Source organism: Marmota marmota, unplaced genomic scaffold (assembly GCF_001458135.2).
Source record: "Marmota marmota marmota unplaced genomic scaffold, marMar, whole genome shotgun sequence".
Taxonomy (NCBI): Eukaryota; Metazoa; Chordata; class Mammalia; order Rodentia; family Sciuridae; genus Marmota; species Marmota marmota.
In genome coordinates, this window is record NW_026000005.1 from 36249096 (window position 1) to 36277028 (window position 27933).

The window sequence follows — 27933 nt, forward strand, 5'->3', positions numbered from 1 at the left end:
TATTCAGGAAAGAGATCTTCCTTCCCTTTGCAAGGCATGCCGATACTTTTCTTGCTGGGCCCTAGTCCTGCACCAAGTTGGATCAAGAAATGCCCTAATGACTACATACATAGAGAAACCAGCGGGAGGTCCCAGTGTCAACTTTTCTCCACTGGCATCCTAAAGAATATGATCTTGGAACAATTCATGGACTAATCCAGGCCCGGATCAGATTGGCAGTCAGGAAAAACCTACCTAGTAACTATCACCACTCAAGCTTACCCTCCATCTCCAGCAGAGAGCAGCAAGGCTGCTGTATAAGAAGGCCTGGGTTTAAGTCCTGGTTTTGTCAGTTACCAGCTGTGTTACTAACCTTTTCTAGAATTTGTATGTGTGTTGGTGGTGCTGGGGATTGAACCCAGAGCCTTGTGCATGCATTCTACCAACAAAGCTATATCCCCAGCTGTTACTAACATTTTTTAGGCCCTGTTATATCATCAGAAAAATGAAAGGACCAATACCTACTTTCATGACACTGAAGGTTTCATGAGACATTTGTTAAGGGTGCTGTTCAGTGTATGTTATGTCTCCTTACCTCCCCACATCAGTTCCTGTTGCTTCTCCAAGATCTCCTTATTCTCCCACTTCCTTTTTTTTTGACCAGGGATTGAACTCAGGGGTGCTTAAACACTGAGTAACATTTCCAGATCCTTTTTTGTATTTTATTTTGAGACAAGGTCTCGCTAAGTTGCTTAGGGCCTTGTTAAGTTGCTGAGACTTTCTTTGAACTCACAATCCTCCTGCCTCAGCCTCCTGAATTGCTGGGATAGCAGGTGTGTGCCACTGCGCTCAGCTTATTCTCCCACTTCTTAGGACCTGCCCAAGAGGTCGAGGTTTCTCCTTCATTCTCTTCACCTTCCTATGGGGAGAGGGTCAATAGTAAAGAGTAAAGCTACAACTCTTTCCAGAGCACACAAAGCACAGACAGCTTGCTTTCCACAAATTTTCAGCAGAAGTATTCTATGTAGCCCAACTTATCCAACAGTGCTCAACCAGGGTCCTTTCTTACCACCATTTCCAGCTTCCTGCTGTAGCCTGTGGAATGGCTCTGCTGTGTTAGTCCCACTTGTAAATCATATGCACTCTGTAAGAGATATTTGGAGTGTTTGTTTGTTTGTTTTTGGTGTGTGTAGGGGGTTGTTTTTATGTGTGGTACTGGGTGTAAAACCCATGGCCTTCCACATGCTAGGCAAGCACTCTTCCACTGAGCTACATCCTCAGCCCTGGGCTCTTTGAAAAACAGAAAAAACATAACCAGCAGATATATTCTACAAAGAGTTAACAGTCAAATGGTGTTTGATAGAATTAATCTCACAGTGTCCTCGGAGTCTGAGAGAAAAACATAAATAGGACAAAGGACAGTGATATGGCGGTGACATCTAGATTTTTAGAAGATAACACGCTTACTCTCCTTTCTCCTTACTCCGGTTTCCATAGCAGCTCATTGGATGAGCAATTTCTGAGTCTCAGGCAAGGTCCAACTATGAGGGGTCCCTCTGTTTTGTCCCTCTCAGAGTACCCCACTATCAGCTCACTGATAGAAACCTTGGTGATCTGGACAAGAACACAGCATCCTAAGCACACAAGCCATATGCCCTTGAAGGTCTGCATGAAACCCTTGAGACAGCTGACACTGCTCTGTGTGGGGTCTGACTTAGCTTTGTTTGGGTCTGTGCCTGCAATAAGGCCTTCCTGACCACTCTGGCCTGCCACCACTGACCTCCATAATTAGCCAGAGTTCCTGAGCATTCACTCAGAGCTGAGATAGAACAAAAAAGAACAAAGAGAAGCCTGAACGTAATCTGTGTTTAGAGAACTTGCAAATTAATGACAATTTAGGGACCTTACAAATTAATTAAATGATGGCCCACCTTGCTCCCCCCAATCTAGAATAAAGTAGGAGAATGGAGGAAAGCTGAATTGCCCATGTAAGTGGGTGTGTCAACAAATCTAAGAAAGTCAACAAATCACTTTCTTTGTGGCCTCCCTTCAGAGTGAGATAATTTTGCTGTCCTGTCTCTCTCTCATAAGGCTGGAAATAGAAGGTTAACTCAGGCAAAGAGTTCAAAATGGTCTGAATGCAGCCCAGGTTATTCAGATTTTTCTGGTTCAGTTTGAGGCCTAGCTAGCTCCCAAGATGTACAGCCAGAAGAGCGGGGAAAAGGGAAGATACTACAAAAGGAGTGGACCCAAACAGAAGGCTTAAATAATACTAAAAAAATTACAATTTTTAAAAAATGTGGTGCTAGGGATTTAATCCAGGGCCTCACACATGTTAAGCAGGATCTCTACCACTAAGTTCACCCCCAGTCCCATGATTAACTCATTTTTTTTAATGCTTTCTATGTGCTGGGTACTAGGCTAAGCATTTTAGTTCATTATCACTATTATTAATCTCCATAGTTATTTTACCCCCTAGGCACTAAAATCATCCTCATTTAAACCTGAGAAGACAAAACTCAAAGAGTTAAGTAACTCCACCAAGGTCACAGCAGAATGGAAAAGTTGAAGACCCAGGAAGATGAATTCCAGAACCTCCACTTGAACCACTGACTAGACTGCCTCTCAGAACCACCCCATGACATGTCCATTTCTCCTTCCTGCCACTAGGCTCATAAAGAGGTCAGTCCCTGTTGTGAGGTCTAATAGTACTCCAAAATAGCTCTCATCTCCTTTTGTACATCTCCGAATGGCCTAAGAAGCTGAGAGAGGGAAAAGACAAAACTGCTTCTGGAGAAGGGAAGACTTTCTTAACTCCTGTGTAGCCTCCAAGGGTACCAGAAAATCCAAAATGAATCTCTGGTACAGGGAAGCTCTAGACTCTGAATCTCCTTTTAAAAGAAGCACAGCCCCTCAGAGTCATTGCAGGAAGGCCCCTCAGCTCTGCCCCCAAAGAAAAATAATGGTGAAGGGAGTGGAAGTGGAGGTGGGGGCAGGGGCAGCTGCTCTCATAAGAGCCCTTTGTGGTGGCTGCCTCTGAAAGGAGGTTTTGCTAGACAAGGTGGAACTTCTCAAGGTGACAAGCAAATGGTACAGACTGAGCTGTGACCCTCTGCTCGCTCCATAACCACCCCCCTCCCCTTTGGAGGGCCAGAGCCCAAACTGTCCCCAGAGCCCCACCCAGCCCCAGCACAAACCATGGCTTTCTAGTCTGGAGAGCAGCTAATGAGCGGCAAGGGGCTCGCGGGACGAAAGTGGTTTCCTGGGGGGGATGAGTCTTCAGAACCCCTCAGAATGAGTAGTAGCAAGTCTCATTTCTTCTTTTCTTTGCTCCCACTCCTTCCCTCAGAACAAGCAGCTCCTGTCCCTGTGGCTCAGGGAGTGAACTCTGGCCAACCTAGCAAGGGGATAGCCAGTCTGAACATTAGTTTAGCACCTCTCTCAAATCCTGCCACCTTAACAGCCTTTCCCCAAATGGAAACGAAACAATGTGGTAGACTCAAAAAGAAAAAAAGCATCAGGGTTTTTTTTGTTGTTATATTGTTTTGCTTTTTGGTGCTGGGGATTGAATCCAGGGGCACTTAACAAGTAAACTATATCCCCTTTTTTTTTTTTTAAATTTTGAGATGGGTCTCACTAAGTTGCTCAGGGCCTTGCTAAGTTGCTGAAGCTAGCTTTGAACTTATGATCCTCTTGCCTCAGCCTTCAGAGTCGCTTGGATTATAGGTGTGTGCCGCTGCACCTGGCCATGCATCAGGTTTAATGACAAAAAGAAAACTGCAGCTATGAGGCAGGCATTGTGGCTCTGAAGGCTCTCGTGGTTCCTCCCTGTGCTATCAGCTCTGTGCAGATTTCAATTTTTTCCTGGTTTAATGGAGAAGAGAGGACAGTCAGCTGGGCCTATAGGCACAGAGGTGATTTAGAGGACCTCCACACCAAGGAGATTCTCTTTCACTCCAGATTACACGCTTGACAGCTGGGAACACAGCCAATGGCAGGGTTCAAGGGCTCCCTTCCCCCATGGCTTGCTGCCTGCTTTCTGTAGGGTAACACAGTATCCTCTAGGCCCTGAGAAATCTTGCTCCATAGGGTGACACATCACTTCCCCAAACACAGACAAATATATGCATGCATGCATGCACAATAAGGACCTGATCTTTATGATTGTGGGTCAATAAAGAATTCTGAAAAGGACACAAACCATAAAGGAAAAAACTGATAAATTGGACTATGTTAGAATTAGGAAACTCTATTCATCAAAATCACACAATTAAGAGAGCAAAAGGTAACCTACAGTATAGGAAAATACAAATAACCAATGAAAGGACTTACTTCCAAAATATATTTTAAAAAACTCTAAAAATCAAGAAGAAAAAGTCAGACATTGTGGCATATACCTGTAATCCCAGTTACTCCAGGGACTGAGGCCAGCCTCAACAACTTAATGAGACCCTGGCTCAAAAACAACAATAAAAAAAGAAAAAAGAAAAAAAAAAGAAAAGAAAAGAAAAGAGAAAGAAAGGAAGGAAGGAAGGAAGGAAGGAAGGAAGGAAGGAAGGAAGGAAGGAAGGAAGGGCTGGGGTGCTAAAGCACCCCAGAGTTCAATACCCATTTCTGAAAAAAAGACAAAGAACGTAAGTAACCTAATAAAACACTGGCAAAAGGCTTAGTTGTATCTATATTACATCAATTACTTGAAAATGAGTCATTAAGAAAATTAAAACCACAATAGAATATCACTATACAGTCACCATAATAACTAAACAGAAAAAGCAAATAATATCAAATGTTGGAAAAGATGTGGTACAACCCAAACACTTCTATATTGCTTGTGTGAGTATAAATTGACATGTCACTCTGGAAAGTGGTCTGACAGTCTCAACTAAATCTAAAGATCACATATCTGTGACCCTGTCATTCCATTCATTATGCCCATTCCTACACAAATGGACAAACCATGAGATAGTATACAGAAATGAAAATTAATAAATACTGTTACACACAGTGACATGGATAAATTTCATAAACATTTTGTTGAGTGCAAGAAGTCACACACAAAAGAATGTATATCATATGATTCCATTTATATAAAATTCAAAAATAAGCAAAACTAATGATCTTACTAGAAGTCAGGATAGTGTTTACCCTTGGGATGTAGTAGGTACTGGGAGGGAATAGTTTGCTTCTGAGCACTGGAAATTTTTTAGTTCTTGGTTTGGATAGTTACAAAACTATAGTTCTTCAAACAGGACACTTATAATATGAGTATTTTCCTATAGTGTCTTGTATTTTGATTTTATAAGTCTATTAATAAAAGGACTGAGGATGTGGCTTAGGGGTAGAGCCTAAAAAGAAAAAAAAAAAATATTAACAAAAGATAGCAGGGTATGATGGCACACTCCTGTAATCCCAGAGACTCAGGAGGTTGAGGTAGGAGAATCGCAAGTTTGAAGCTGGCCTCTGTCTCAAAAAATAAATCACTATAGAAAACAGGCAGTTACTCAAAAAGTTAAACTCAAAAGTTACTACATGACTCAGAAATCCTACTCTTAAGTATATACCCAAGAGAAGTAAAATCATGTATTCACACAAAAATGTGTACACATGGGCTGAGGGTGCAGCTCAGTGGTAGAGCACTTGCCTAGCATATGTTAGGCCCTGAGTTTAATCCCCAATACAGGAAAAAAAAGTGTATGCAAATGTTCATAGCAGCATTATTCATAAAAGCCAAAAAAGTGGAGAGAACCCAAATGTCCATCAACAGATAAATGAATAAACAAAAATGCTGAATATCAAAATGGTATATTGTTCTGCCATGAAAAGGAATGAAGTACTGATATTTGCTTTAATAGCTGGAAAGCATAGTGCTATGTAAAAGAAGCCAGACATAGAAGACTATGTAATAATGTAGGATTCCATTTGTATGAAATACACAAAAAAGGCAAATCTACAGCAACAGAAGATAGATTAGTGATTTCCACAGGCTAGGGAAAGGTGTGAATGCAGAATGACTGCAAATGGGCACAGGGCTTCCTGTTAGGGTGTTCAAATGTTCTGGAATTAGATAAGTGGTTATTGTTGCACAGCCTCATAAATATATTAAAACCCCAGAATTGTATACTCTTGATGTATAGTTTTAATTGTACTTTATGGCATGTGGATTATAGCTCAAATTTTAAAAGGATTTTTAAAAAGTCTCTACTCTCCCATTTTCCTTTGCCTATTCTCCTTGCTGTTTGCTCTTAGGAATAGACCCTCAGGCTCTCAAAAGGCCTGAAAAGCTTTTAAAGGATCCTCAGCACCGCATAACAATAAAAAATGAAGATGTTGTGTCTACCTATAACTAAAAAATAAATATTTTTTTTTTTAAAAAAAAGCACTGTTTTGTGCTCACCTTAATCTCAGCTACTTGGGAGCCTGAGGCAAGAGAATCACAAGTTCAAGGCCAGTCTCTGAAACTTAGTGAGACCCTGTCTCAAAATTAAATAAAAAAATCAAAAATCAAATAAACAAATAAATAAATACATAAACAAAAAGGGCTAGTGATATACCTCAGTGGTAAAGGACCCTTGGGTTCAATCCCCAGTGTCAAAAAATAAAAATAAAAGAACTGTTTATCTTGTCCATTCAGTGGAGCCTGCCCAGTGACTGAACAGCTGGAGTTAGCATGGAGTGGTGAAAGACCACAGCACCTAGAATCAGACAGACCTAATTTTGAAAATAAATCCACCACCTAACATATTTATTTTATGATCTTGGGCAAGTAACTTAATTTCTTTGGGCCTCAATTTTCTCACTATAAAACTAGTGAAATAATTTCTATGCATTAAGGCTGTCACAAGGGATTAAATGAGATAATATAAGTAACATATTCATTCTACTCCCTTGAGAATCCCAAGCAATCTCAAGTATTTAAAGGCAACTGAGCTCTGCAGTTAAATGGCTAATTCTCAAATCCCCAGGTCTATTACTTCACATCTATAAGCCTTAGTTTCCCCAACTGTATAATGGGAATAATAGTACTACCTGCATAATGGAGTTATTATCAGGATTAATGAAATAATGCACACACTATCATGCCTGGCATATAGGAAGTACTCAATAAATATTAACTATTATTATTCATTCAATCATTAAACAAAATTGTCAAGTATGTCAGATAACATGTTGTGTCCTAAGGATAAAACAGTGTTCACTGCCCTCGAGGAGCTCATAGTCTGGCTAGCGAGTCAGACACATAAACAATCAATTGTTCTTCATGGCCAGCCACACACTACGGTCTTTGATTCCCAGTCAACAGCACCAGGTCTGAGGTATTATGAGACGAAGCTGGATATGTAAACAACAGAGTAGGGTGGGGGTGGCAGAGAAAAGACTAACTCTGATTTGACAGTAGCCCTTCTTTTTCCACAAATCTCCTACAAAAGTCTAGATGAAAAGGCATTCAGACTTCCTCCTTGGCATTACTACTAACGGTCCAGGAACTCAAGGGCATCTCTTTTATCTTTCTCTCTCTACTCTCCAAGTGGTGGGCTTCCTCCCTTCTTTCAGGTCTCCATTTAAATGTTACTTCCTGGGCTGGGGATGTGGCTCAAGCGGTAGCGTGCTCGCCTGGCATGCGTACGGCCCGGGTTCGATCCTCAGCACCACATACAAACAAAGATGTTGTGTCCGCCGAAAACTAAAAAATAAATATTAAAAAATAAATAAATTAATTAATTAAATAAATGTTACTTCCTCTAGCCCAGACCATATGATCTGTAGTATTTGCTCTTATGGTGTTCTACTCTTTCCTCTCAAAACAATTATAACATTTTCAATTAATTATTTTTTTACTCACTTCCTATCTCCCCACTAGGCTGAATGTTCCTGGAACCCAGGAACCATTGATCCAGCAAATATGTGCTGAGTATCTATCATGTGGTAGGCCTTGAAGTAGGTGCTGGAATTCGGAATGGAGAGACATGGTCACAGCCCTCACAAAGCTTATAGCCAATATTCATGGGACAGCTTTGGGAAGGACATTTATCCAGATCCTGGCTGAGGACCCTATTCTGATCAACCAGACAGATATGAGCCCTTGGCTGCCCATCTCTTCCCAAGTCCAAAAAAAAAAAAAAAAGCAAGAAGTTGGAACTCTGGGGACTTCTCAGTTCCTCTTCCTGTTGCCCTGGATGCCCATATTCTCAGCTCAGTGGGGTTTAAGCTAGGGCAGACAATGCAACCTCACAGCCATTTCTTCAAGTTCTTGCCTTATAAATCCATTCATATCAGCATTCTAAGGACACGTATGGTGGGTATCAGGCAAGGAACATACGGGCTGGGGATGAAAGTGGGGTATCAAGAAAGAGCCCCTTTAGTTCTGTAGAGATGAAATATATGAACCTGGAAGGGCTGACCCCTCAGCACCTTTTAACTTCAATGCCCTGAGATTCCCAGATGGTCATTTCCCATAGTTTGAGCTTCTCCATCTTCAAGTCTGACCTCATCCTAAGGCTGCTTCCTGCTAAGCCAACCTGAAGTCTAGGGATGGTGAATTAGAATCTAGTAAATATATTCTGCTACCAACTCTCTGGAGATAGGCTAAGGGAACACTTTTCCAGGGCTGGGAGATAATAAAATTCCAAGAGTTATTGAAAAAGGCTGTTTCAAATTCTTTATTAAGTGAACAAGGGTGTTTGTATGTATGTATGAATGTGTGTGTGTAAAATTAGTGAATAAATCCTTGCTTGCAGGAAATAATGTCCTGAAAGCAGAACCAGAGACAAAGTCTCAAGCCACAGAAACAAACACATTTATTCATTCAAGAAGCACTGACTTGGCACCTTCTCTAAGCCAAATTGTTCTAGGCACAAAGAAATACATGAATGATTATGAGTTCAGCAAACTATGTTCAGTTCTATGATACAGGTCTATATGTAGCCTGCTTTAAGAGAAGAATAGAAAGCAGACAGAATTCTTCATTCATATCAGAAATTTTCTAGCCTTTGACTCCCTACTTTTAACTTGCACCAAAGGGGAACAGAAGCAATGCCATCAAGTAGTTCTGCAGAGTGAGATGAGTTAAAGACTTGAGTAAAAATCAGAGCATACTGAGTTAAGATGGGAGGGAAATCCACAGGAACCAGTCAATCAATATCCCTGTCCATACCACTACTGCCAATGACCTACTAGAATTAATAAAGCGACTAAGAAAGCTGGTGAGGAGACACAGCATCATGTGGGAAGTAATGTTTTATAGGTATGAACTTGCCCCAGGAAAATGACATTCTCTGGCAATCTCTTCACTTGAATTCCTAACTCATCTCCAGGTTAGAAGAATGCATGTCCTCAGCATTAATCTCCCTTGCTTCTCTTTGAACAGGTATTAAACATGCTTCAGTCTACCAGAAGTGATTTGGGTTTCAGATTTTTTTCCAGATTTCAGAATATTTGAATATACATAATAGATATCTTGGGATGGGACCCAAGTCTAAGCACAAAGTTCATTTATGTTTCATATATACCTGATGTGCACTGCCTGAAGACAACTTCAGGCACTATTTTTAGTGTGCCTCTCTGTGTTGGCTAGAACATGTCATATGAGGTCAAGTGTGGAATTTTCTAGATGTATATTGTGTCAGTGTTCAAAAAGTTTCGGGATTTTGGAGAATTTTGAATTTTCACATTAGAGAAGTTCAACCTACATTAATGTTCTACCAGATTATAAATTCTTTATTTCAGAGTATTTATCCTCTTAATCTGTAAAGCCTTTGCTGTGATTTCCATAAACCTGCTGTAGAAGATACTAAGAATGTCAAATACCTCAGGGGAGGAAGAAAAGCTGTCCTACCTCTGCCTATATGGCAACACATGACAGGCAGAGTAGTTTATAGGGAGATAAATTAATCTCATAGAAGCCAGACAAATGGTACAGGATGAACAATCAATCATGAAGCCACGGTAATATCTAAATCACTATAGATCTTTAGGTTTAGGGAAAGCAAGAACAAGAGGGTAAGAATAGCAAGGGCCAGATGAAGAAACCAAAGCTGTCAGAAATTTTCCACTTAAAAAATTCATATTAAGTAGATTTTTAAAATTTCATTAATGATGGAAAAACTATGGAGGATAAACTGTGACTGAATACTTTCTTGTCACAAAAATAACTCAGGATGGTTGATGCCTAAATTCTCACTGGATAGATATCAATCTGGAGCCAATTCCGAGGAGATGGGAACAGAATAACTCTCAGGATTCTCCAGCTGCTCTCTCTACTATGTTTAATCCCCCTAGGGGCAAACAGGAAAGGGACTGAATATTTAAAGATGCACTGAGTGGTGGGCATATAGTGTTTATTATTCTTATACCTTATATATGCTATGTCTTGTCTTTTGTATGTATTAAATACTTTAAAGCCAGGTGCAGTGTATGTGCTTATAGTCCCAACTTGTCAAAAGGTTGAAGCAGATGGAGCTCTTGAGCCCAGTCATTTAAGACAAGCCTGAGCAAGATAGCAAGACCCTGTCTTTAAAAAGTGAAAGAGGAAAAAAAAAATGTAGGTTAAAAATATTTTAAAAGACAGTAAAAACCAAATCAATTCAAACATCCAAATAAAAAAATGAAACTGTTTAATACATCAGCAATGACTCCGAAAGTCTAGGTATTAAAAAGTCTGGTGAGGAACATAGTCTCCAGATTCATACCACTGCCTGGGACCACTGGACTCCAAGTTTAAAGACAGGCAAGGTTTCTGAGGAGTCTGAGGTTCTAGGAAAAAATATTTGGATACAAAGTCACTTTCCTGAAGATCCAGAAGACTGGCAGGTTATGAGGTAGGAAGCTGAAGTGACAGAAGGTCTGAGTTATCTGCCACCAGTTTAACTCAAAATGCTCATTCTCAGCAGGGCACGTGCCTAACCTATGGCTGGGTTAGGAAGACACAACCTAAAATTGATCAATGATGACCCTAACTCCAGTGCCTAGAGAAAATTAAACAGGTCTAACTAAGCATTAAAGAGATCCCAGAAAAAGAGTATAGGGAGAAATAAAGTGGAGGTTAAAACATATAGACGTGTTGCTTAACCATAAGGACACATTCTGAGAAATGTATCATTAGGTGAGTTCATCTTCTGTGAACATCATAGAGTATACTCACAAACTAAGATGGCTGCAATGTCACTAGGTGATATGATTTTATGGGACCATTGTTTATGTGGACCAATGCTGACTGAAATGTTATGCAGAGCTTGACTATACTTCAGTTCAGACCTCAGTTCAGGACAGTAGTGTGGTGGTACTATGGGAGAATTGTGGGTGGGTGCTGGGAGAAGGAGGCTGAAGAAAGAATATGAATCTGCAGAGGAGTCAAGACAAACCTGATGAGGAGGAAATTCTCTGAAAGAGATGTGATCAGGCTTAAGGCTAAGAGCGATTTCCTGGGACTTCTAGTTCTCTGGTTCAGAATTTTTGCATCCCTGTCCACACATCTGGCTACAGTCCAGGTATTCTCGAATGCCTAGATCACCTCTGCTCTGGACAGTACATCTCACACTCTTCTGGATCCAGGTTTCACTGAGGAGGAGAGAATGCCCTGGTTACTTAATTTAGCATTTCCTGATAAGCTCTCCACTTCCTTTCAGGAAGCCATAGGCCTGTGGGTGTAGGATTCCCACTGAGTTTGCTAAACCCCTATCCTCAGGGTCACTTCAGAGGCAAGAACAGGCAGCTCTGACACCAGGCTGACCCTAGGCAACAGAGCTGCTCCCCGAGGGTTCATCCCCAGGTGAGGGGCTGAAGGAAGGACCAAGTCTAGGCTCTAGTTACAGGGCATCTAGAACACCTGCTGATAATAAAACACTATCTGTCAAGGCTTTGGCCCTCCCACCCACCAAAACAGAGGGAGAGGGTGGGAGGGAAAAGTTATGCCCTCTGATTTCTACCCCAGGGACTCCAGACCCACTCTACCCCAAAGGCCACTAGCCAGAGTAGAAGAGCACCTAAGGAAGCATGCAAGAAAAGGCTGCCCATGAGGTGTGAGCAACTGTGCCACACACCCTTTCAGAAAGGCAGGATGAGCAGCAGACATGGGAGAAAGGCAAAGGAACCGCTGCCAAATCAGCCATCTTCCCACTTCCATTGAGCTTATCTACTGAGGTATCTTTTGTATGATCTATGGGAGAATAAGGCAGGGAAGAGAATGAAAATAAAAGCCCATCTTGATAAAGAGACTGATGCAGAGTGTGCAGAGCCAAGATGCCAGTTCTTGTGTTGAGGTGTATATCTTTTACTGGTGATTGGTTATTTGCTCACCAGTAGTCCTGACTGTTGAAAGATCTCAACACCAGTTCTTGACATGTGTTTCTGGACGATATAAGTGCAGTATTTTACAACTAATGGTCACTTAACAGCTGTTCCCTCCCCACCTTGTGTCCCCTACAATCTAAACCTTAAATAATTAAACCCCTTAAACTCTTGCCAACTCCTTGTGCCCAGGCCTGATCTGGTTCAAGAACACCCTTACTACAGGGATGAGATCTAACGCCCCATGGGGATGGCACTGTCTACAGCAGGGATCAGTTAGTTCCTTGACCAAATTCTTAATGATCTGGAATCTGATTCAGAGAGAAGGAATATGGGCTGTATGATAAATGCAATCAGAGAACTAATGGGCAGGTTTCAAGGTAGACAGGAAATAAGAACATTTTCAATGTGGTAATGGGGATTAAAAGCCACGGCTACACACACACACACACACACACACACACACAATCACACACACATTTTAAGCTATATAGAAAATTCTAGTAGAATTTTATAAGATTAATCAGAAGCAGAATACCTAAGTAACCAGGTGAAAAAGAGTTTGTAATGACTGGGGAAAGATCCCACAGGTATAAGGTGCTATGGAGATTTACGAAATGACCACTCTATGGACTCAAGTTTTCATCCATGCTCCGTAACCATGCCTAAAACTAGGTGAGTAGTAAATCAACACAAACTTATTGAGGGCCTACTATGTTCCAGATACTGTTCTTGGCTGCTGAAACACAAAGTGAACAAAACATACTTAAATATCTTAAAATGTGGAACTTACATTTTAGTGGTGAAAGACCATCAATATTAAATTGTATATCAGAGAATGTTAAATGTTATAAAAAGAAAAAGTAGAGTAAGGTAAGGAATTGGGAATGCATAGATGGAAGGGAAGGGTGGTACCTTTCAACTGGGTAGCCAGGGCAGGCTTCTTGATGAAATGACATTTGAGCAAAGATTTGAAGGAGGTGGGGAATTAGCCCATGGACACGTGGTGGGTAAGCGTTGGAAGCAGAGGATCTAGCTAGTTAGTACAAAGACCTGAGGCAGGAGTGTGCCCATTGTGTTCAAAGACTAAAATGGCCAATGTGAAGTAAGGGAGAGAAAAATTGAAGGAGAAGAAGAAAGAGAGGTTATGATAGTCTGAAGAACTGGACCTTGTAAACCATTGTAAGGACTGTTTTTATTTGGAATAAAATGGAATCCACCATAGGATTCTGAGCAAATAAGTGAACTGACTTAGAGCTTTAAAGGATCACTATAGCTTCCATGCTGAGAAAAGACTTACAGGAGAGCAAGAGCAGAAGCTCAGAGACCAGTGAGGAGGCCACTACAGGGCAAGCAAGGGCAGGCCCAGTCTCCAGTGAGAACACTGCAGTTGTCTAAACAAGAAACACTAGTGGCTCAAATCAAGGTGCTGGAAGCAAAAGCAAAGTTTGTTTGTTTCTGTTTTTGGTACCAGGAATTGAACCCAGGGGCACTTAACTACTGAGCCACATATCCAGCCCTTTTTAATTTTTAATTTTGAGACAGGGTCTCGCTAAGTTGCTTAGAGCCTTGCTTAGTTGCCCAGGCTGGCCTTAAACTTGTGGTCCTCTTGCCTCAGCCTCCTGAGCCACTGAGATTACAGGCATGTATCACCACACACAGCCAGAGTTTGTATTTAGAAGGAAAAGCCAACAAGAATCTCTTCATAGATTGGATGTGGGGTATGAGAGGAAGAAAAGACAAACATGACTCCAAGATTTTCCACCTGAGCAAATGGAAGGATGGAGTTGCCATCAACTGACGAGAAGGTGATGAGAAGAGCAGGCTTGGTATAAGTGTGGGGGATCAGGAGCTCAATTTGAGTACACTGAGTTTGACACATCTTTTGGATTGCCAAGTGGAAATGCTGCTTAAGCAGTCGATACACAATTCTGGGATCTGGGAGAAACAAGTGGGCTAGTAATGAAGGCATATGGTCTTTAAAGTTCTGAGAATGAACGTGATCACTAATAGGTCAAATGCAGGCAGAGAATAGAAAGTCCAAGGGCTGACCCTTTGGAAGGGGCACAGAAGAAAAGAAATCAGCAAAGAAGGGTGTGAGAAAGCAACTGATAGAATAGAAAATAAGGTCAGGAAAGTATACAGCTCACGCAGCCAAATAAAAAGATCATGCCAAGGAATGGGTAACCAGCTGTATCAAATGCTGCTAGTAGTTGGGTGCAGTGGTACATACCTGTAATCCCAGTGACTCGGGAGGCTGAGGCAGGAGGACTGCAAGTTCAAAGTCAGACTCAGCAACTTAGTGAGGCCCTAAGCAACTCAACAAGACCCTGTCTCAAATACAAAAAAGGGATAGGGATGTGGCTCAGTAGTTAAGTGCCTCTGGGTTCAATTCCCAGCACCCCTCGCCCAAAAAAATGCTGCCAGTAGACCAAATAAGATGAGAAAGTGAATTATTTATTCCATTTTGCAATGACAAAGTCGGTATAGCCTTTTCAAGAACAATTTCAATGGAGTAATAGGTGCCAAAACACTGCTGAAATGGTTTTAAAACTAGAAGATAACACAATGAAAAGAGAGAGCTCTTATCAGAAGTTTTATAGCAATGGGCAGGGGTGTGAAGAAGTGGGGTGAAAACTAGTGGGCAAAGTGGGGTATCACAAGGAAGACTTTAAAAATGGAAACTCATGGCACATTTATATATCTGATAAATCTACACAGAACAAAAAGTTAGAGGAGAATTAATTACTGGAGCAATTCCTTGATAGATAAGACGGAATATAATGCACAAATAGAAGGCCAGCTTTTAGTTAGGCAGAGCTAACTTACTATGCAAATAGGAGGAAGGGCAATGTCTGGGGTACCCATGTTTGCAAGAAATAGAAGTAGTGCCAGGCACGGTGGTGCATGCCTATAATTCCAGCCGCTCGGGAGGCTGAGGCAGAAGGATCTCAAGTTCAAAGCCAGGAACTGAGCAAGGCCTTAAGAAACTTAGTGAGACCCTGTCTCTAGATAAAATACAAAATAGGGTTGGGGATGTGGCTCAGTGGCTGAGTGCCCCAAGTTCAATCCTTGGTACGAAGGAAGGAAGGAAGGAAGGAAGGAAAGAAGGAAAGAGAAGTAGTGGTTTAAATCTTCAAAAGTTCATTTCTGACGGATTCTCCCCCCACCTCCCACCACCACCAGGAAAAATAGGAAGCAAAGTCACGGTGATGTGAGTCAGGGTGATGTGTAGGAAAGAGGCATGGGTTTGAAATTGTGATCTAAAATGACAGCAGAGTAACTAGATTAGGAAAATATAGTTTGATTGTCTTATAGTATTAAGGATGCATTTGAGAGGCCAGGTCAAGAATTTAAATCAAAACTAGTCAGCAAAGTTGTAAATTTTGTTTGATTTGTTCTGGTTACACTTGGCTGCATAAGCAGGTATGGAGGAGGTGGAAAAGTAGAGTTTAACTCTACACAGCACAAGAGATGGGCAATAGAACCAGGAATCTAAACAAGGAAGGGATTATCATGATTGACCATGGAAGCTGGGTAAGAGAGGGAGTTAGAACATCAAAGGAGTTAGGACAATGAAAAGGACGCTAACATTATGGAATGGAGTTCTCTGTGATTAAACAAATGTTGGTCAAGGCAGAATAAGAGAGGGAAAAGACAGGAGGAGGAGTGCTCAGAGGAGGGTACACAGAGATTGTAGAAGAACTGCAATCACTGGTGATGACAAGGTCTAGAGCAGACTCTGGAGCTGGATTGCTCAACAGAGGCACTGCTGACATGTGGGGCTGGACAATTCTTTGTACTCCAGGGTGGTGAGTGGTGTCCCTGGACTGTACCCACAGAGTACCTCTCAAACAATGACAACCAAAAATGTCTCCAGATATTACCAAAGATGCTCTGGGGGCAAATCTTCCCTTGTTGAGAACTACTGCTATGAATACATCCAGGGAAGAGAGGGGATGAAACAGAGCAAGAGTCAAGACAATATGATAAGTACCAGAGAAAGTGGTGGTGAGTCAGGAGCTAAAGTCCTCACAACAAATATGAATGACTCAGTCAGTGCAGGACAGCAGCAATGAAGAGGGCTGGGTAATACGACCTGAAAACAGGAGATCCAAAGCTAGGGGAAGTGGGTACAGAAAGCAGCAAACAGAAACAGCCCTAATATTCAGTGGTAAGAGGACAATGAGAATGAACAGCCACCATGTGTGAGGGCCACATCAGGGGAAAGATGAGTTTCTGACTAGGAAGGAGAAACTAATACTCAGAGAAGAGACTGAAGATAGAAAAAGAGTTTGATGATAATGAACTATTAATTCCAGAAGACAGATGGAAGGGCTCAGGAATTGGGGAAGGGCAGGAAAAGAGACAGAAGGGGAAACAGTCAGATGTATTTCTCAAACTGAAAGGTGGGATACAGTGGGAGGTCCCCTGAGGAAGGAGTGGTATGGTTGAGGTAGGTCTTTAAAATAAGAGACTGAAGCTTTCTGTTATTTTGGCAAGAAGATGAACATAAGGTAAGAATCTGCTGGGGATGTGATCATGCCACTAGGAATGACACCATAATTACCAACCCTAGACTACAACTCGTTTGGAATAAGTTGGTCATTTTCTAAGCTTCACCAGCTTTACTATTAGGAAGTCAATCAAAAAGATGTAAATCTATGCAGAGGTGAGAACAGGTTTTCAATATCCAGGAGGCATGGAAACCTTCAAGAAAGTAACGATTATGTGAGGTTAGTACAGTAGGCATAAAGCCCTAGGTATACTTCTTGGGGCCACGTAGGAAAGTGCCTTATTCAGAGAGGATCAGAAATTAGACTATTCTACAAGAGGCAGAGTGGCTCCAACGAAGAATGAAATATGACCAAGACTCCAGAGAACTGAGCTAGTGTTTACCTTGGAATCACTCTGCAGATTCCCAGAGGGACCAAGAATCCCACCAAGCCAGATAAGTGTGAGGAAAGGGGCCTGGGTAAGGTAAGCCAATTGAGTTAAGAAATGGAAATGGACTCTGCCAAGATAAGGAATTGGTGCAGGGTAAAATCAGTCATTTATATTTCTTCCTTTATGGGCATTTTAGAAAACTACAAAAAAATTACCAATTCAAATGTAAACACAATGGAAATAATGTAAACAAAACTAAAAGACCTCTTTTTTTTTAACCTCCAACCAAATCCTCAGAGAAACCCCTTTGAACAACTCTATGTATATCCCATCATTATTCTTGCACAAACACACACATGCACAAGTGGTTTTCCCCTCAAATGGAATCATATTACACATATTCTCCTCCCCCCAGGACTGAAGACTGAACCCAGGGGTACTCTACCACTGAACTACATTCCCAGCCCTTTTTATTTTTTATTTTGAGTCAGGGTCTTGCTAAGATGCTCAGGCTGGCCTCAAACTCATGAATCTCTTGCCTCAGCCTCCGAAATAGTTGAGATTGCAGATGTGCTCACTGTGCCCAGCACATTACATCTACTCTTATGCATCTTGCTTTTTTGGCACAACAGTATATCACAGCCATCTTTTCAAGGTATATACGGTTTATTTCATTTTTCTAATGGCTTCATTGTATTATGTTATATGGATAAACCATAATTTATTCATTTTTCCATGACAATGGACATTTCTGTTTCTAATTTTCCCTACTCTAAACAATAAAGCTTTGAACATGCTTGTGCAGATGTCTTCACACATGAATAGTTCTACAGATTACCTTTCTACCTGCTCAGTAAAAGGATATATCTGATATCCTTAAACAAATGCCCTCTGAAAAATGTACCAATTTACTTTCCCACCAAAAATGATCTAGAATACTCAATTCCCCATCCTCTTGCTAATGCTATAACAATCTTGGTGATTGCCAACTGATAGAAGAGGATATTGTTCTTGGAACTTTAAAAAAAATTTTAAATGGATACAAACTTCTTATACCTTTATTTTATTTATTCATTTTTATTTGGTGCCAAGGATCGAACCCAGTGCCTCCCACATGCTAGCAAGAGCTCTATCACTGAGCCACATCCACAGCCCCAGTTCTTGGAACTTTTATTTGTTTATTTTATTTAAGTGGAGAATGCATCAGTTTAAGAACAATGAAAACAGTTTTCAAATTCATTTATATGCATAAACATTTAACCAGGAAGGTACCATTTTCATTAAATAGAATGATTGCTAAATGGAAAGAAACCTGAGAATAAACAACATTATGCACAACTATTATTTCTGGATGCTTTTAATACACCAGAAACCAAGTATAATACTTGTTGAGCTCACACAGCCCTACAGAAAGCATTATTCCTATTTTACACAAAAAGAAACAAGACAAATTAAATAACTTTCTCAAAGTTAACACAAGTAGAGCCAAGTTGTGAACCTAAGTCATCTGACTCTGGAGCCTGCAATTAAACAAGTTAATTAACCTGCTTAATAGAGTAACAGTAAATGGTACAGTCAGGATTCAAACCCACAGGTGCCTAACTCTAAAGCACACCCATGTGAGGTGTTTGTTTATTTTATAGAATTTATGTTATCTATATTAATAATGTAATGATAATATTTGGAAGAACTTATTACTTCCCAACATTTTTTTGGTTCTGGTTTTGATATTTTGGGTTCTGTTTTGCCTAGGGTTTTTTTTTTTTTTTTTTTTAAATATTGACATTGCCTTGGTTGAACTAAAGTCAGGGCCACTGCACTGCACCACTCCCTCAGCACCTGGGGTATGTGAATGGATCCCCTAAAGTTGTGCAGTTCACAACCTGCACATCTCACATGGGTAATCCCAAGACAGATGCAAACTGCCTAAAGGAAAAGGGAGGTTTCTGCCCACAACTAGACTGAAAGTTAAGAGTGTCCCCCTAGTGGTGAAAATAGTATTGACAGAGATCAAAACTTTCAGAACCCCAATAGCTGTTAAAGTGAGTTGGGGAGACAAGAAAACCTTCACTACTGTTTTCATTACCCAGGTTGGTCCCTTACAAGAAATTAAAATATATATCAATACTACTCTTTGAGAATCAATGGTTTCCTGGGAAACAAATGGGAACAGAGGATAACTATACTCACAACTCAGGTCTCAAGAATAAGATGCCTGCACAGTAAATGAAGAGAGAACAACAACAACAACAAAATGATTATCACTACATGAGAGAAGATGGTAGGGAAGGGGGATATACAGAAATAGACTGAAGACTAGATAATCAGTCCTGGAAACTTCTCAGTAACCTTCCAAAATTCATTCCCCCAAGGGGGGGAAAACACTAGAAAATTAGGAAAACCTTGAATATGTTCTCAAGGGAGAAAATGATGCTAAAAGAAACCCAGATGTGGTGAATATAAAATGAATGGAATTTTGGATTCATTCCTACTGTCAGCCTCTCTTAGAATTGAGGCAAAGTCAATTGCAGACTTGGGAAGAAAGGCTTAACTTGACCAAATTAAAATGGCCTAAAGCCACAAAAAGACCATGCGTAAAACAGAAACACACATCAATAAGAGCACAAGATAGGCTCTGAGAATCAGCACAGTGACTGAAAGAAACAGAGGTGATTCAACCAAGGTAAATATGATCACGGCTGAGTACTGATCACAGCTTGAATGAGAGGGAGATATTCTGGTTAATCATAGTTCTATTTAATATTTACCATTTGTTTCTCATACAAATTACCAACTCTCAAAGAATTAGAAAGTTTGTTATGAAATAAAAATAACACTAAAATACAAAACCTCCCATAATCTTTCAAAAACATAGGGTGTTCATTTAAAAGTATCAATTGTCATGACTATCTAAGGTTTGTGCAGAATCTGGTCTCAGTTATTGGCTAAGAAGAAATATCTAGAAATACAGATGGCACCAAGAAAGGAGGTAACAGTGCCCAGATAGGAAAGAGACTTATTGTTCAAAGGATTTAGTATAGTACAAAGCAATGATACATGATAACAGCAATGAGATGGGGCAGATGCCACACTGATTTTTTCAACTTTCCACACTGCAAGATTTCTAACAGCAAGACTTTTTTGGTTGTTGATCTATCGCTGCCTTCAGAACAGTGAGCAGCATACAGTAGGCACTCCAAAATAGTCCCTTGAAGAAGAAGTAAGTGCTATTCTATTTAATGTGTCCTTTCCCCATTCTTTGAAAACTATTTCTTAAAATAAAGAATAAATGCTGTTCACTCTAATATTTTTTCTCATTCTCTAATTGGGAACCTCTCATCTTTCAGGCTCCAGCTCAAATTCCTTCTCTTCCTCAGTCGTCTCTCATCCCTTCCTGCTGCCCACAACTCTGCCTCCTTCAAAAGGCCAGAATTAAACCTTTGTTCTTTTCTCCCACAGCATATTGCTTGGGCCTCTCACCTCATTCTGTGTTGAACTATACTTTGGTATTTACATGTCCAACTCTTCCAGGGTTGGCCTATGAGCTTCTTGAGGACAAGGTTCTCATTTCGGTTAGTCCCCGGTTACCCACATCTTCTAACATAATAGTGAATACTTAAAAGTCTCCTAGGTTTAATAAAATAGAATTATATCCTTGGTGTCTAATAAAATGTCAGCATATACTAAGTAAATGTTTGTTATGTGAATGAGCTGCAAGAAAGAAAATACCAACACAACCAAGTTGTCTTGAATCCCGGGCAGGGAGGCATGATGCCTTGAAGATAGAGAACTGTCTCTTTCTCTTGGCTCTGAGGAGACCTTGCCTGGTTCCTGTCCCCACTGTCGGGTACTCTGGCATCAAAACTATACAGATAAGTTTGAAGGAGTTCCAGAAAGAGCAGCATAACTGACTTGGAGTGAGGGAGGAAAGAATGAAAGAAAAGCGATTAGGGGCTCCTCTGAGGCAGATGGCCTAAGTGACCTCTGCGACTAGACATGACAACCTTCTGCTTACATCCAGAGAGTAAACACTCAAGAAGGGAGGAATTGTTTAGCCTGGTCCACAAGCTCAAAGCTGGAGGAGGGATGAAACCAAGGAGGAACATCAAAGTACTGTGACAGGAGAGCCAACTAAGAGACACACTGCCCTCCTTGGACTCTGAGAAAACAAGGCCACAAACATTTTCACAGATATCAACAAGTGTCATTATCCTCCTAGTCAGGCATAAAGGAGACCTGCAAGCACACAAACTATTAAAACTAGAATAATTGAAACCTAATGCAAAGTGTCTGTGCTGGTACAGTCCTTTCCCATTATGTACAATGTAGCCCCATCCCCAGAGTCATTGAAGCAGGGTTAAAAAACCCACTGGGTTTGAGTACATTCATTAGAAAAAGCATCTTCAAGTGGAGATGAGGAAAGAAAAAGGAGAATTAAAGACCAGCAAAACAGTGGAACTGGAACCATGTGCTGGACAACTGGGGAAATCTCTCAGGTGTCCTCATTTGCTATTTCCCATTTTACTCAAACAAAGACATCTCTCAAAATGGGGTTTTCTGGAAACATACTCAATTCTTCCCATTTCCCATTCCACTTCCTGCCTTGCATGCAGTAGGTTCTAGTAGGCTTCAGTGGTGCTGCCAACACTGACAGTGAGTGCTATGTGTGATAGGGACATGGAAGACATGGTGTCCTGCTTCAGAGAATGGTATTCAGTATTCTATAAATAGGTATATGAACAGTTACAAACAGTAAGAAAACAACTGCCAAAAAACAAATGATACATGCAAGAGAAAAATAGGATAAACTATACATAACCTCCGTGAAGGACAGGGGAGAGAAGACCGCTGCTGATTGAGGGAGGGCTTCCCAGCAGGGAGGAGTTTCCTTCCTCAGGAGGAAAAATAGAAACTGATTGACTGAAATCAATTTATAGTTTACAAAAGGTAGAAGGAAGTGTAGGGTGTCTTCTCTCAAAAATGCTTCTTTGAAAGATGAATTAAACAGAAACCAGACAACTTAATATGAAATAATTGGGAGAAGTAGAATTCAAATCAAAGTATTCCAACTTCAAATCTGGACAGATAGATGGTGGGAACAAAAGCTGAGACAATAGAAATAGCCCTGTGAGAGAAGGTAAGCAGAGGGGCTTGGCTGAGAGAGAGGGACCAATTCACAGAAGAATGAGAAATCAGCCACCCAGTCTACTCCCAAATCTTAGTGGTTCCCTCTCTTCAGAAACACCCACCATACTTTAAATTAGGGGCCCTGCAGGATTTCTATTTTGCCACCCCAAATACTCTGCTCTGGGACCTACTCTCCTTCTAACCAGATGCCTGGCAGGTCCTAAAGGCCCTGGAAGCACCAAGATTCACATATGGCAAAACTAACAGAAGAAGATACTCCACATATGAACTTCTGATTCGGCTCACAGCCCCACCCTCCTCCTTTACCCCCACCAACCCTGAGGAAACCAGATGTACAAATGGTTAACAGGAGAAAAAAAAAAAATCCCACCCAGACCACTTGAAACGCGGCTAGTCTGGCTGGGCTTCCAGTCTGCTCAGAGACTGCTTCATGACTGCTATTTATAGCCTCTGGGTGCCCAGCCCAGCTTCCAGGTCACTAATTGTGGCCCAGCCCTGCGCCAATCACCACACCTCCTCCCCTGCCCTGCAAAAGGGAACAAGAAGCAAATCTAGTTTTGTTCAGCTCAGGAAGAACAGCCAGAAGTGAGATCTGAATCCAAGACCCTGTGTTATAGCCTCACAGAATGTATTAAGACTGTCCAGAAGGGACTGCCTGCACTGGATATCTTGAAGTGCGGAGCTGTGTCCTCCTTCTATAGCAGGCTCCTGTCTTGAATTCTTTAAGTGCATTCAAAGTTAAACTCTTGAGTTCAGTCTCACCAGGAAAATATTAGTGAGGAGATGTGCAGGTATTGGTTAGCAAGGGTACCAGTCAACAGTTCCCTAAAGAGCTTATTCCTTTAGTGTCTAAGTATCCATGGATTTATTTGTTTGCCTCCTCTTAGGATCTATCTATTAGATTATCTATTCATTTTTTATACCCCTATTCCAGTTATCTACAAAAAGAAAAGTACTCAGGAAAAAGGCATGCTCAGAATTAAATGTCTCAAAAAGTTTTCCTAGCATCCACGAAATATATTTTAAACTCTAAACCTTCTGAGTTTCAGATAGAGGTATTGAATATCGAGTTTTATGAGATGCTGAAAATAAGTACCCCCAATTCCAAGATGTTATTATTTGAGTTGTATTCTATAATACTACTTTACTCCTAGAGATACAGATTACTAAAATGGGCAATGACCATTTTTTGGCACTTGAGGCTTTATGAAGTTATCCCGAATGAAAAAAAAAAAGTTTTTTTTTTTTTTTTTTTTAATAAGGCATAGGAGTAAATGGCAAAAATCCCTGGCACAAAGATTCTCTGAGGCTTTTTCTCTAGTTCTGTGTCCATGTTACATACGGGTAACTACTACCAGGCCACATTCTCCTCTGTGAATTCTATATCTGAACCCTCGGTCCCATCTCAATTAAACCTGACCATTGTCAATGATGTTCATATTCAGAACAAAGGACTGGGACAAGAGAGTTAGAATAAGAGTGAGATATCCCCTTCCTTTCCCAGGGTCTCAACACCTAAATTATGGTTACCATTCTTCTCAGACAGTGCAAGAAGCTCTCAACCCACTGTAGCCTTAAGACTACCCGTGCTGCTTAAGACTACACATCCCAACATTAGTCTGCTCCTTCTCATTTAGGGGTTCATTTGGACCACTGGATGATATGGCAGGGATTCTAGTTATTGGAGCCAAAACTAGAATGTTGCTGTGCTATCTCATCATCACCCACAAATACCAATTCTCAGTCCCAAATGGTCCCAAATCTTTCCTCCCAAGACCACAAGGGGAAAAAAGTTTCCAAATTAAAAAACTAAAACTGGCAACAAAGGTGCCCCATGGCAGTAACCTTTAAAACTGGCCATTAAAGTTTATAAGTCAGACGGGCACCAATGTGAATGATCAAGAAGAGAAAAACAGCCCCCTCCCTTGGGGACCTGGAGCCACAGCCTTCCCCCTAAAGCCACAGAGCTGATGTCACAAGAAGCACTTGCAGCCATCAACGGGTCTCTGTATCCCAATTACAATCAGTCACAATGTAGGCCGCCCCTGTGTGTCTGGCTGAGAAGAAAGGAAAGGGGAGGGGCAAGAAGGCATGGGTTGGGGTATATATGAGGTAAGGAAAGGTGGGAAAGGAAGAAAACAAATCTCCTAGCGGGACGGCTGCCTTCAATTCACAGGCCAGGAGGGAACAGGCCCTCTCAGACTCCCTAGGATAGTGGTTCTCAATTTTTTCCTGCCCAACACACACAAGAATGCCACAGATTCCCATCAGTAACTATGTTCATTATGCGGAGGCTCCGAACTAGCCTGATGTGGAGGAAACACAAATCAGAATTTTTTTGGTAAAGGTGTGAATAGTTTGGAAAGGTCTCCAAATCATTCTGACCATCTCCCCTGAGGGGTATTACCCCCTAGGAAGAACCACGAGTTTAGAGAGCCTACTTCTCCCTCCCTCCCTTCCTTCCTTCCATGTATTCAACAAATACCTTTGGAGAGCTTATATGTGCCAGACATTGTTCTGGGGGTACTGGGGAGACAGCAATGAATACACAGACAAAAATCCCTGTCCTCAATGAGAATCCAGACCTCACAAGGGAGAAAAACAACAGAATGAAAAAGCAAGACCTTTGGAATATGGATTGTGATAAATGCTAAAGAGAAAAACATCAGGGAAGGGGATAGAAAGCACTTGTGGGGTGGGAAATGGAGCTGAAATTTTAGATAGGGTAGCCAGGAAATCCTCAATTAGAAGGTAGTGTTTTAAAAAAAAAAAAAACCTAAAAGAAGAGAAAGAATGAGCAATCCAGATATGTGGGGAAAGAACATTCTCAACAGAGGGAGGGAACAGTAAGTGCGAAGGTCCAAAGGTGGGGCACACGTTTAATACCACTGAACACAGCAGTGTAAGGAGCTGTGCTGGAACCCATATGCCATTGGTTATCACAGAGCTCCTTCTCCACCTCAGATCCTACAGCTCTAGCAGTTTGGGCTGACTGCCTGTTGAACTAAATGTCCAGGACAGGTTCATACTAACAAGTAGAAAGAACTTAAACAGCTGGTGGATGGGGATATTGGTAGATAAGGTGAACTCAGTATTAAAGTATTTCACTTTACTTAAGTAGTTCAAAGTTTTGTTAAATAGAATCTCATCCATTCTTACAAAATCCTTGTACAGCAAGGATAAGTCATATCCCTTAACTATTAGACCAGTAAGGCAGGAGGATCATTTTTAAAATGATTTTAAAACTAGAGCTGGAACAGGATTTGTTCTTAATTCCCAGTTCAGTGATCTATTATTCATAAAATCATAGAACAAAATCTACAGATTATCTTATTCATTCCTTTCATCTTACTGAAGAGCAACTCCCAAAATTAGAATTCAGGCTTCCTGGATAAGGGGTTAACTCTCCTTAGAAAGCAAAGCAGGAGGATGGTACAGCTTTTGAAAGAGGGGTCTAATTTTATCAAATCCTGAATTCTAGAAACTCTCCTGGAAGGAGAAGATATGGTGATGACATCAGGATCACAAAAGATTAAGCAGAGTCCTCTGTCCCCTGACTGCTAGAAAGTCTAGTTATCCCCCTGTGCTAGGCCTGCTGCCCTTTATCTAGCTCCCCTTCAGCCCCAAATGTCCTTTGGTACACAAGAGACTGCCGGAGCCAGTGGACTGCATGTTGTAAAGACCAGAACTAAGTCTGTAGCATGAATATAGACACACACACACACACACACACACACATACAGTCGGTGGGAAGGAAGGGAAAAGGAAAGCACACACAACACAACACATCAGGGCAGCTGCAGAAAACAACTGCTTGTTAAGTTAAAATTAAACTCTGCACAAATATTGACCTTTGGAGGGGACCGAAACTGGTCCCATATTTACCAGCTTTATAAATGGGACTGACCACAGCTGCCCCACGCGCTTGGCCAGCATTATGGCAGGATGGGGTGAGGCCACACTTTGGGGGTGGGAGATGAATGAGAGGCGCAGGAGACATTTTAAACACTCTCTAAAATGTACTTACTACTGGTAGGTCAAAGTTCCCAAAAGCCTTAAAAGTGGAATTTCTAGGAAAGCAAATAAGGTAGTCTCTGAAAGTGGGGGGCCAGAGAAATAGGAAAAAGGAGGAAAAAGGAAGTGTCCAAAATTTTTAAAAATTTCTACGAAGAATGAGAAGCATAACCGAGATAGAAACAAAAGAACACTGGGAAGCTTATCCTTTTGAACCCTGGCCCTTGGTCAAACCAAGAGTCATAAGGTAGAAGACCAGGTGACCAATTTAAGCAACCTAATGGAACAATCTAACTGACCTGGTTTGAGTCTTGGCTCTGCTTCTTACTTGCTATGTAACCTAGGGGAAACTCAAGGACTTCCAGTTTCCTCATCTGTAAAATAGGGATATAATACAAAAATATTGACCTAATTCATAAAGATCAGAACCAAAAAGAAAACAATGTAAGTGAAAGCACTTTGCCAACAATAAAGACCACACATATATGAATTATTATTAATCCTATCCCAGATAGTTGTGCATCTTTATGCTCCAAATTGTAATCTCCTTATAGGCAAAGTCAGGGACTAGTGGGGAGAGCGTGAGCTTGCCCTGAACTTGTTAAAGAGCACACCTCAAGCTTCCACTTGCTGTAGAAAAGGGGGAGGCCAGCCTACTGAAATTGGCCCCCAGAGCTAGACTCAAGGCTGCCAAAGGACCAGATATGAAAGCGAAGAAGGGACTCAGATACCATTTCCCTTCAAGATGAACTCTGGCAAGCTAAGGTTTTCCTGGAACAAACACCATCTGGGAAATAGTTTTGTTCCAAACCTCTGCTGCCTTCACCCTCTTTTATGCCCTCCTTCATGCTCATGACTTTCATGATTAATAATGATAAGAATATAGTAGAGTATGACACACACCCCTATCCCCACTGTGCCACAGAGAATCACAACTATGATAACATTTCAAATAAAAGTACATGAAGAGACTGTTAAAATTAGTTGCCCAGTGTTACAGAATGCTCCTGTGCTTGTAGGTGGTTTATTGTTTATACTATACATCTTAAAACCATGGTAGACAAGCAACTGTCATTTATGTATATGTAAAAGGTGGTGACTAAGTTAAAGTCCTTTATCTCCTCAGTGTTAAACAAACACATGCTGCTAGTCTCTTTTGACTCTGTTTCACTTGTTCAATGTTTTACTTAATATATTACAGTTTATATTGTTGAACGTGTGTCACAAAATATAAACAATGTACAGCAGAACCATGTCAGCAATTCAGGAAGAATTTCCAACGCTGCAGTCTCTGTGGTCACAGGGCAGGAAGATGTTTTGCATTTGCTGCACCAAATACCTGCTAAAGCAGAGACGCAAAACAAATCAAGGAGGGAAGGAAAGGGACAGACAAGGGGGAGGAGAAGGGAAATTATACTCAGGTGGAGGAGCAGTTTAGATCCTGATCCAGAAACTTATCTTAAAATGTAATCATTATAGTCTCTATCACCTTTTTTTCTATGGCTTTGTCCTTCTTCCTAGGCCCCAGATAAGTGATAAGCCTCCAGGTTCAGCCACTCAGAGACTCTGGAGCCTCTGTTATGGAAAAGAGCCCTTCCTCACCCCACTTCCACCCTTCTCATG

The 27933-nt window shown here is 41.1% G+C and overlaps 1 protein-coding gene across 4 annotated transcripts in view; it reads right to left on the reverse strand.

The window, feature by feature from the left end:
* Positions 1-27933, reverse strand: part of Nhej1 (non-homologous end joining factor 1) — an 87879-nt gene that overhangs the window by 14617 nt on the left and 45329 nt on the right. For 3 of the 4 annotated variants that reach the window (XM_048808579.1, XM_048808577.1, XM_048808578.1), the window contains one exon: positions 26610-26684. The exons of the other annotated variant lie outside the window; for it this stretch is intronic. In XM_048808579.1, the coding sequence (XP_048664536.1) occupies positions 26610-26684 (75 nt within the window). The remainder of the gene's footprint in view (positions 1-26609; positions 26685-27933) is intronic. 4 annotated transcript variants of the gene reach the window in all.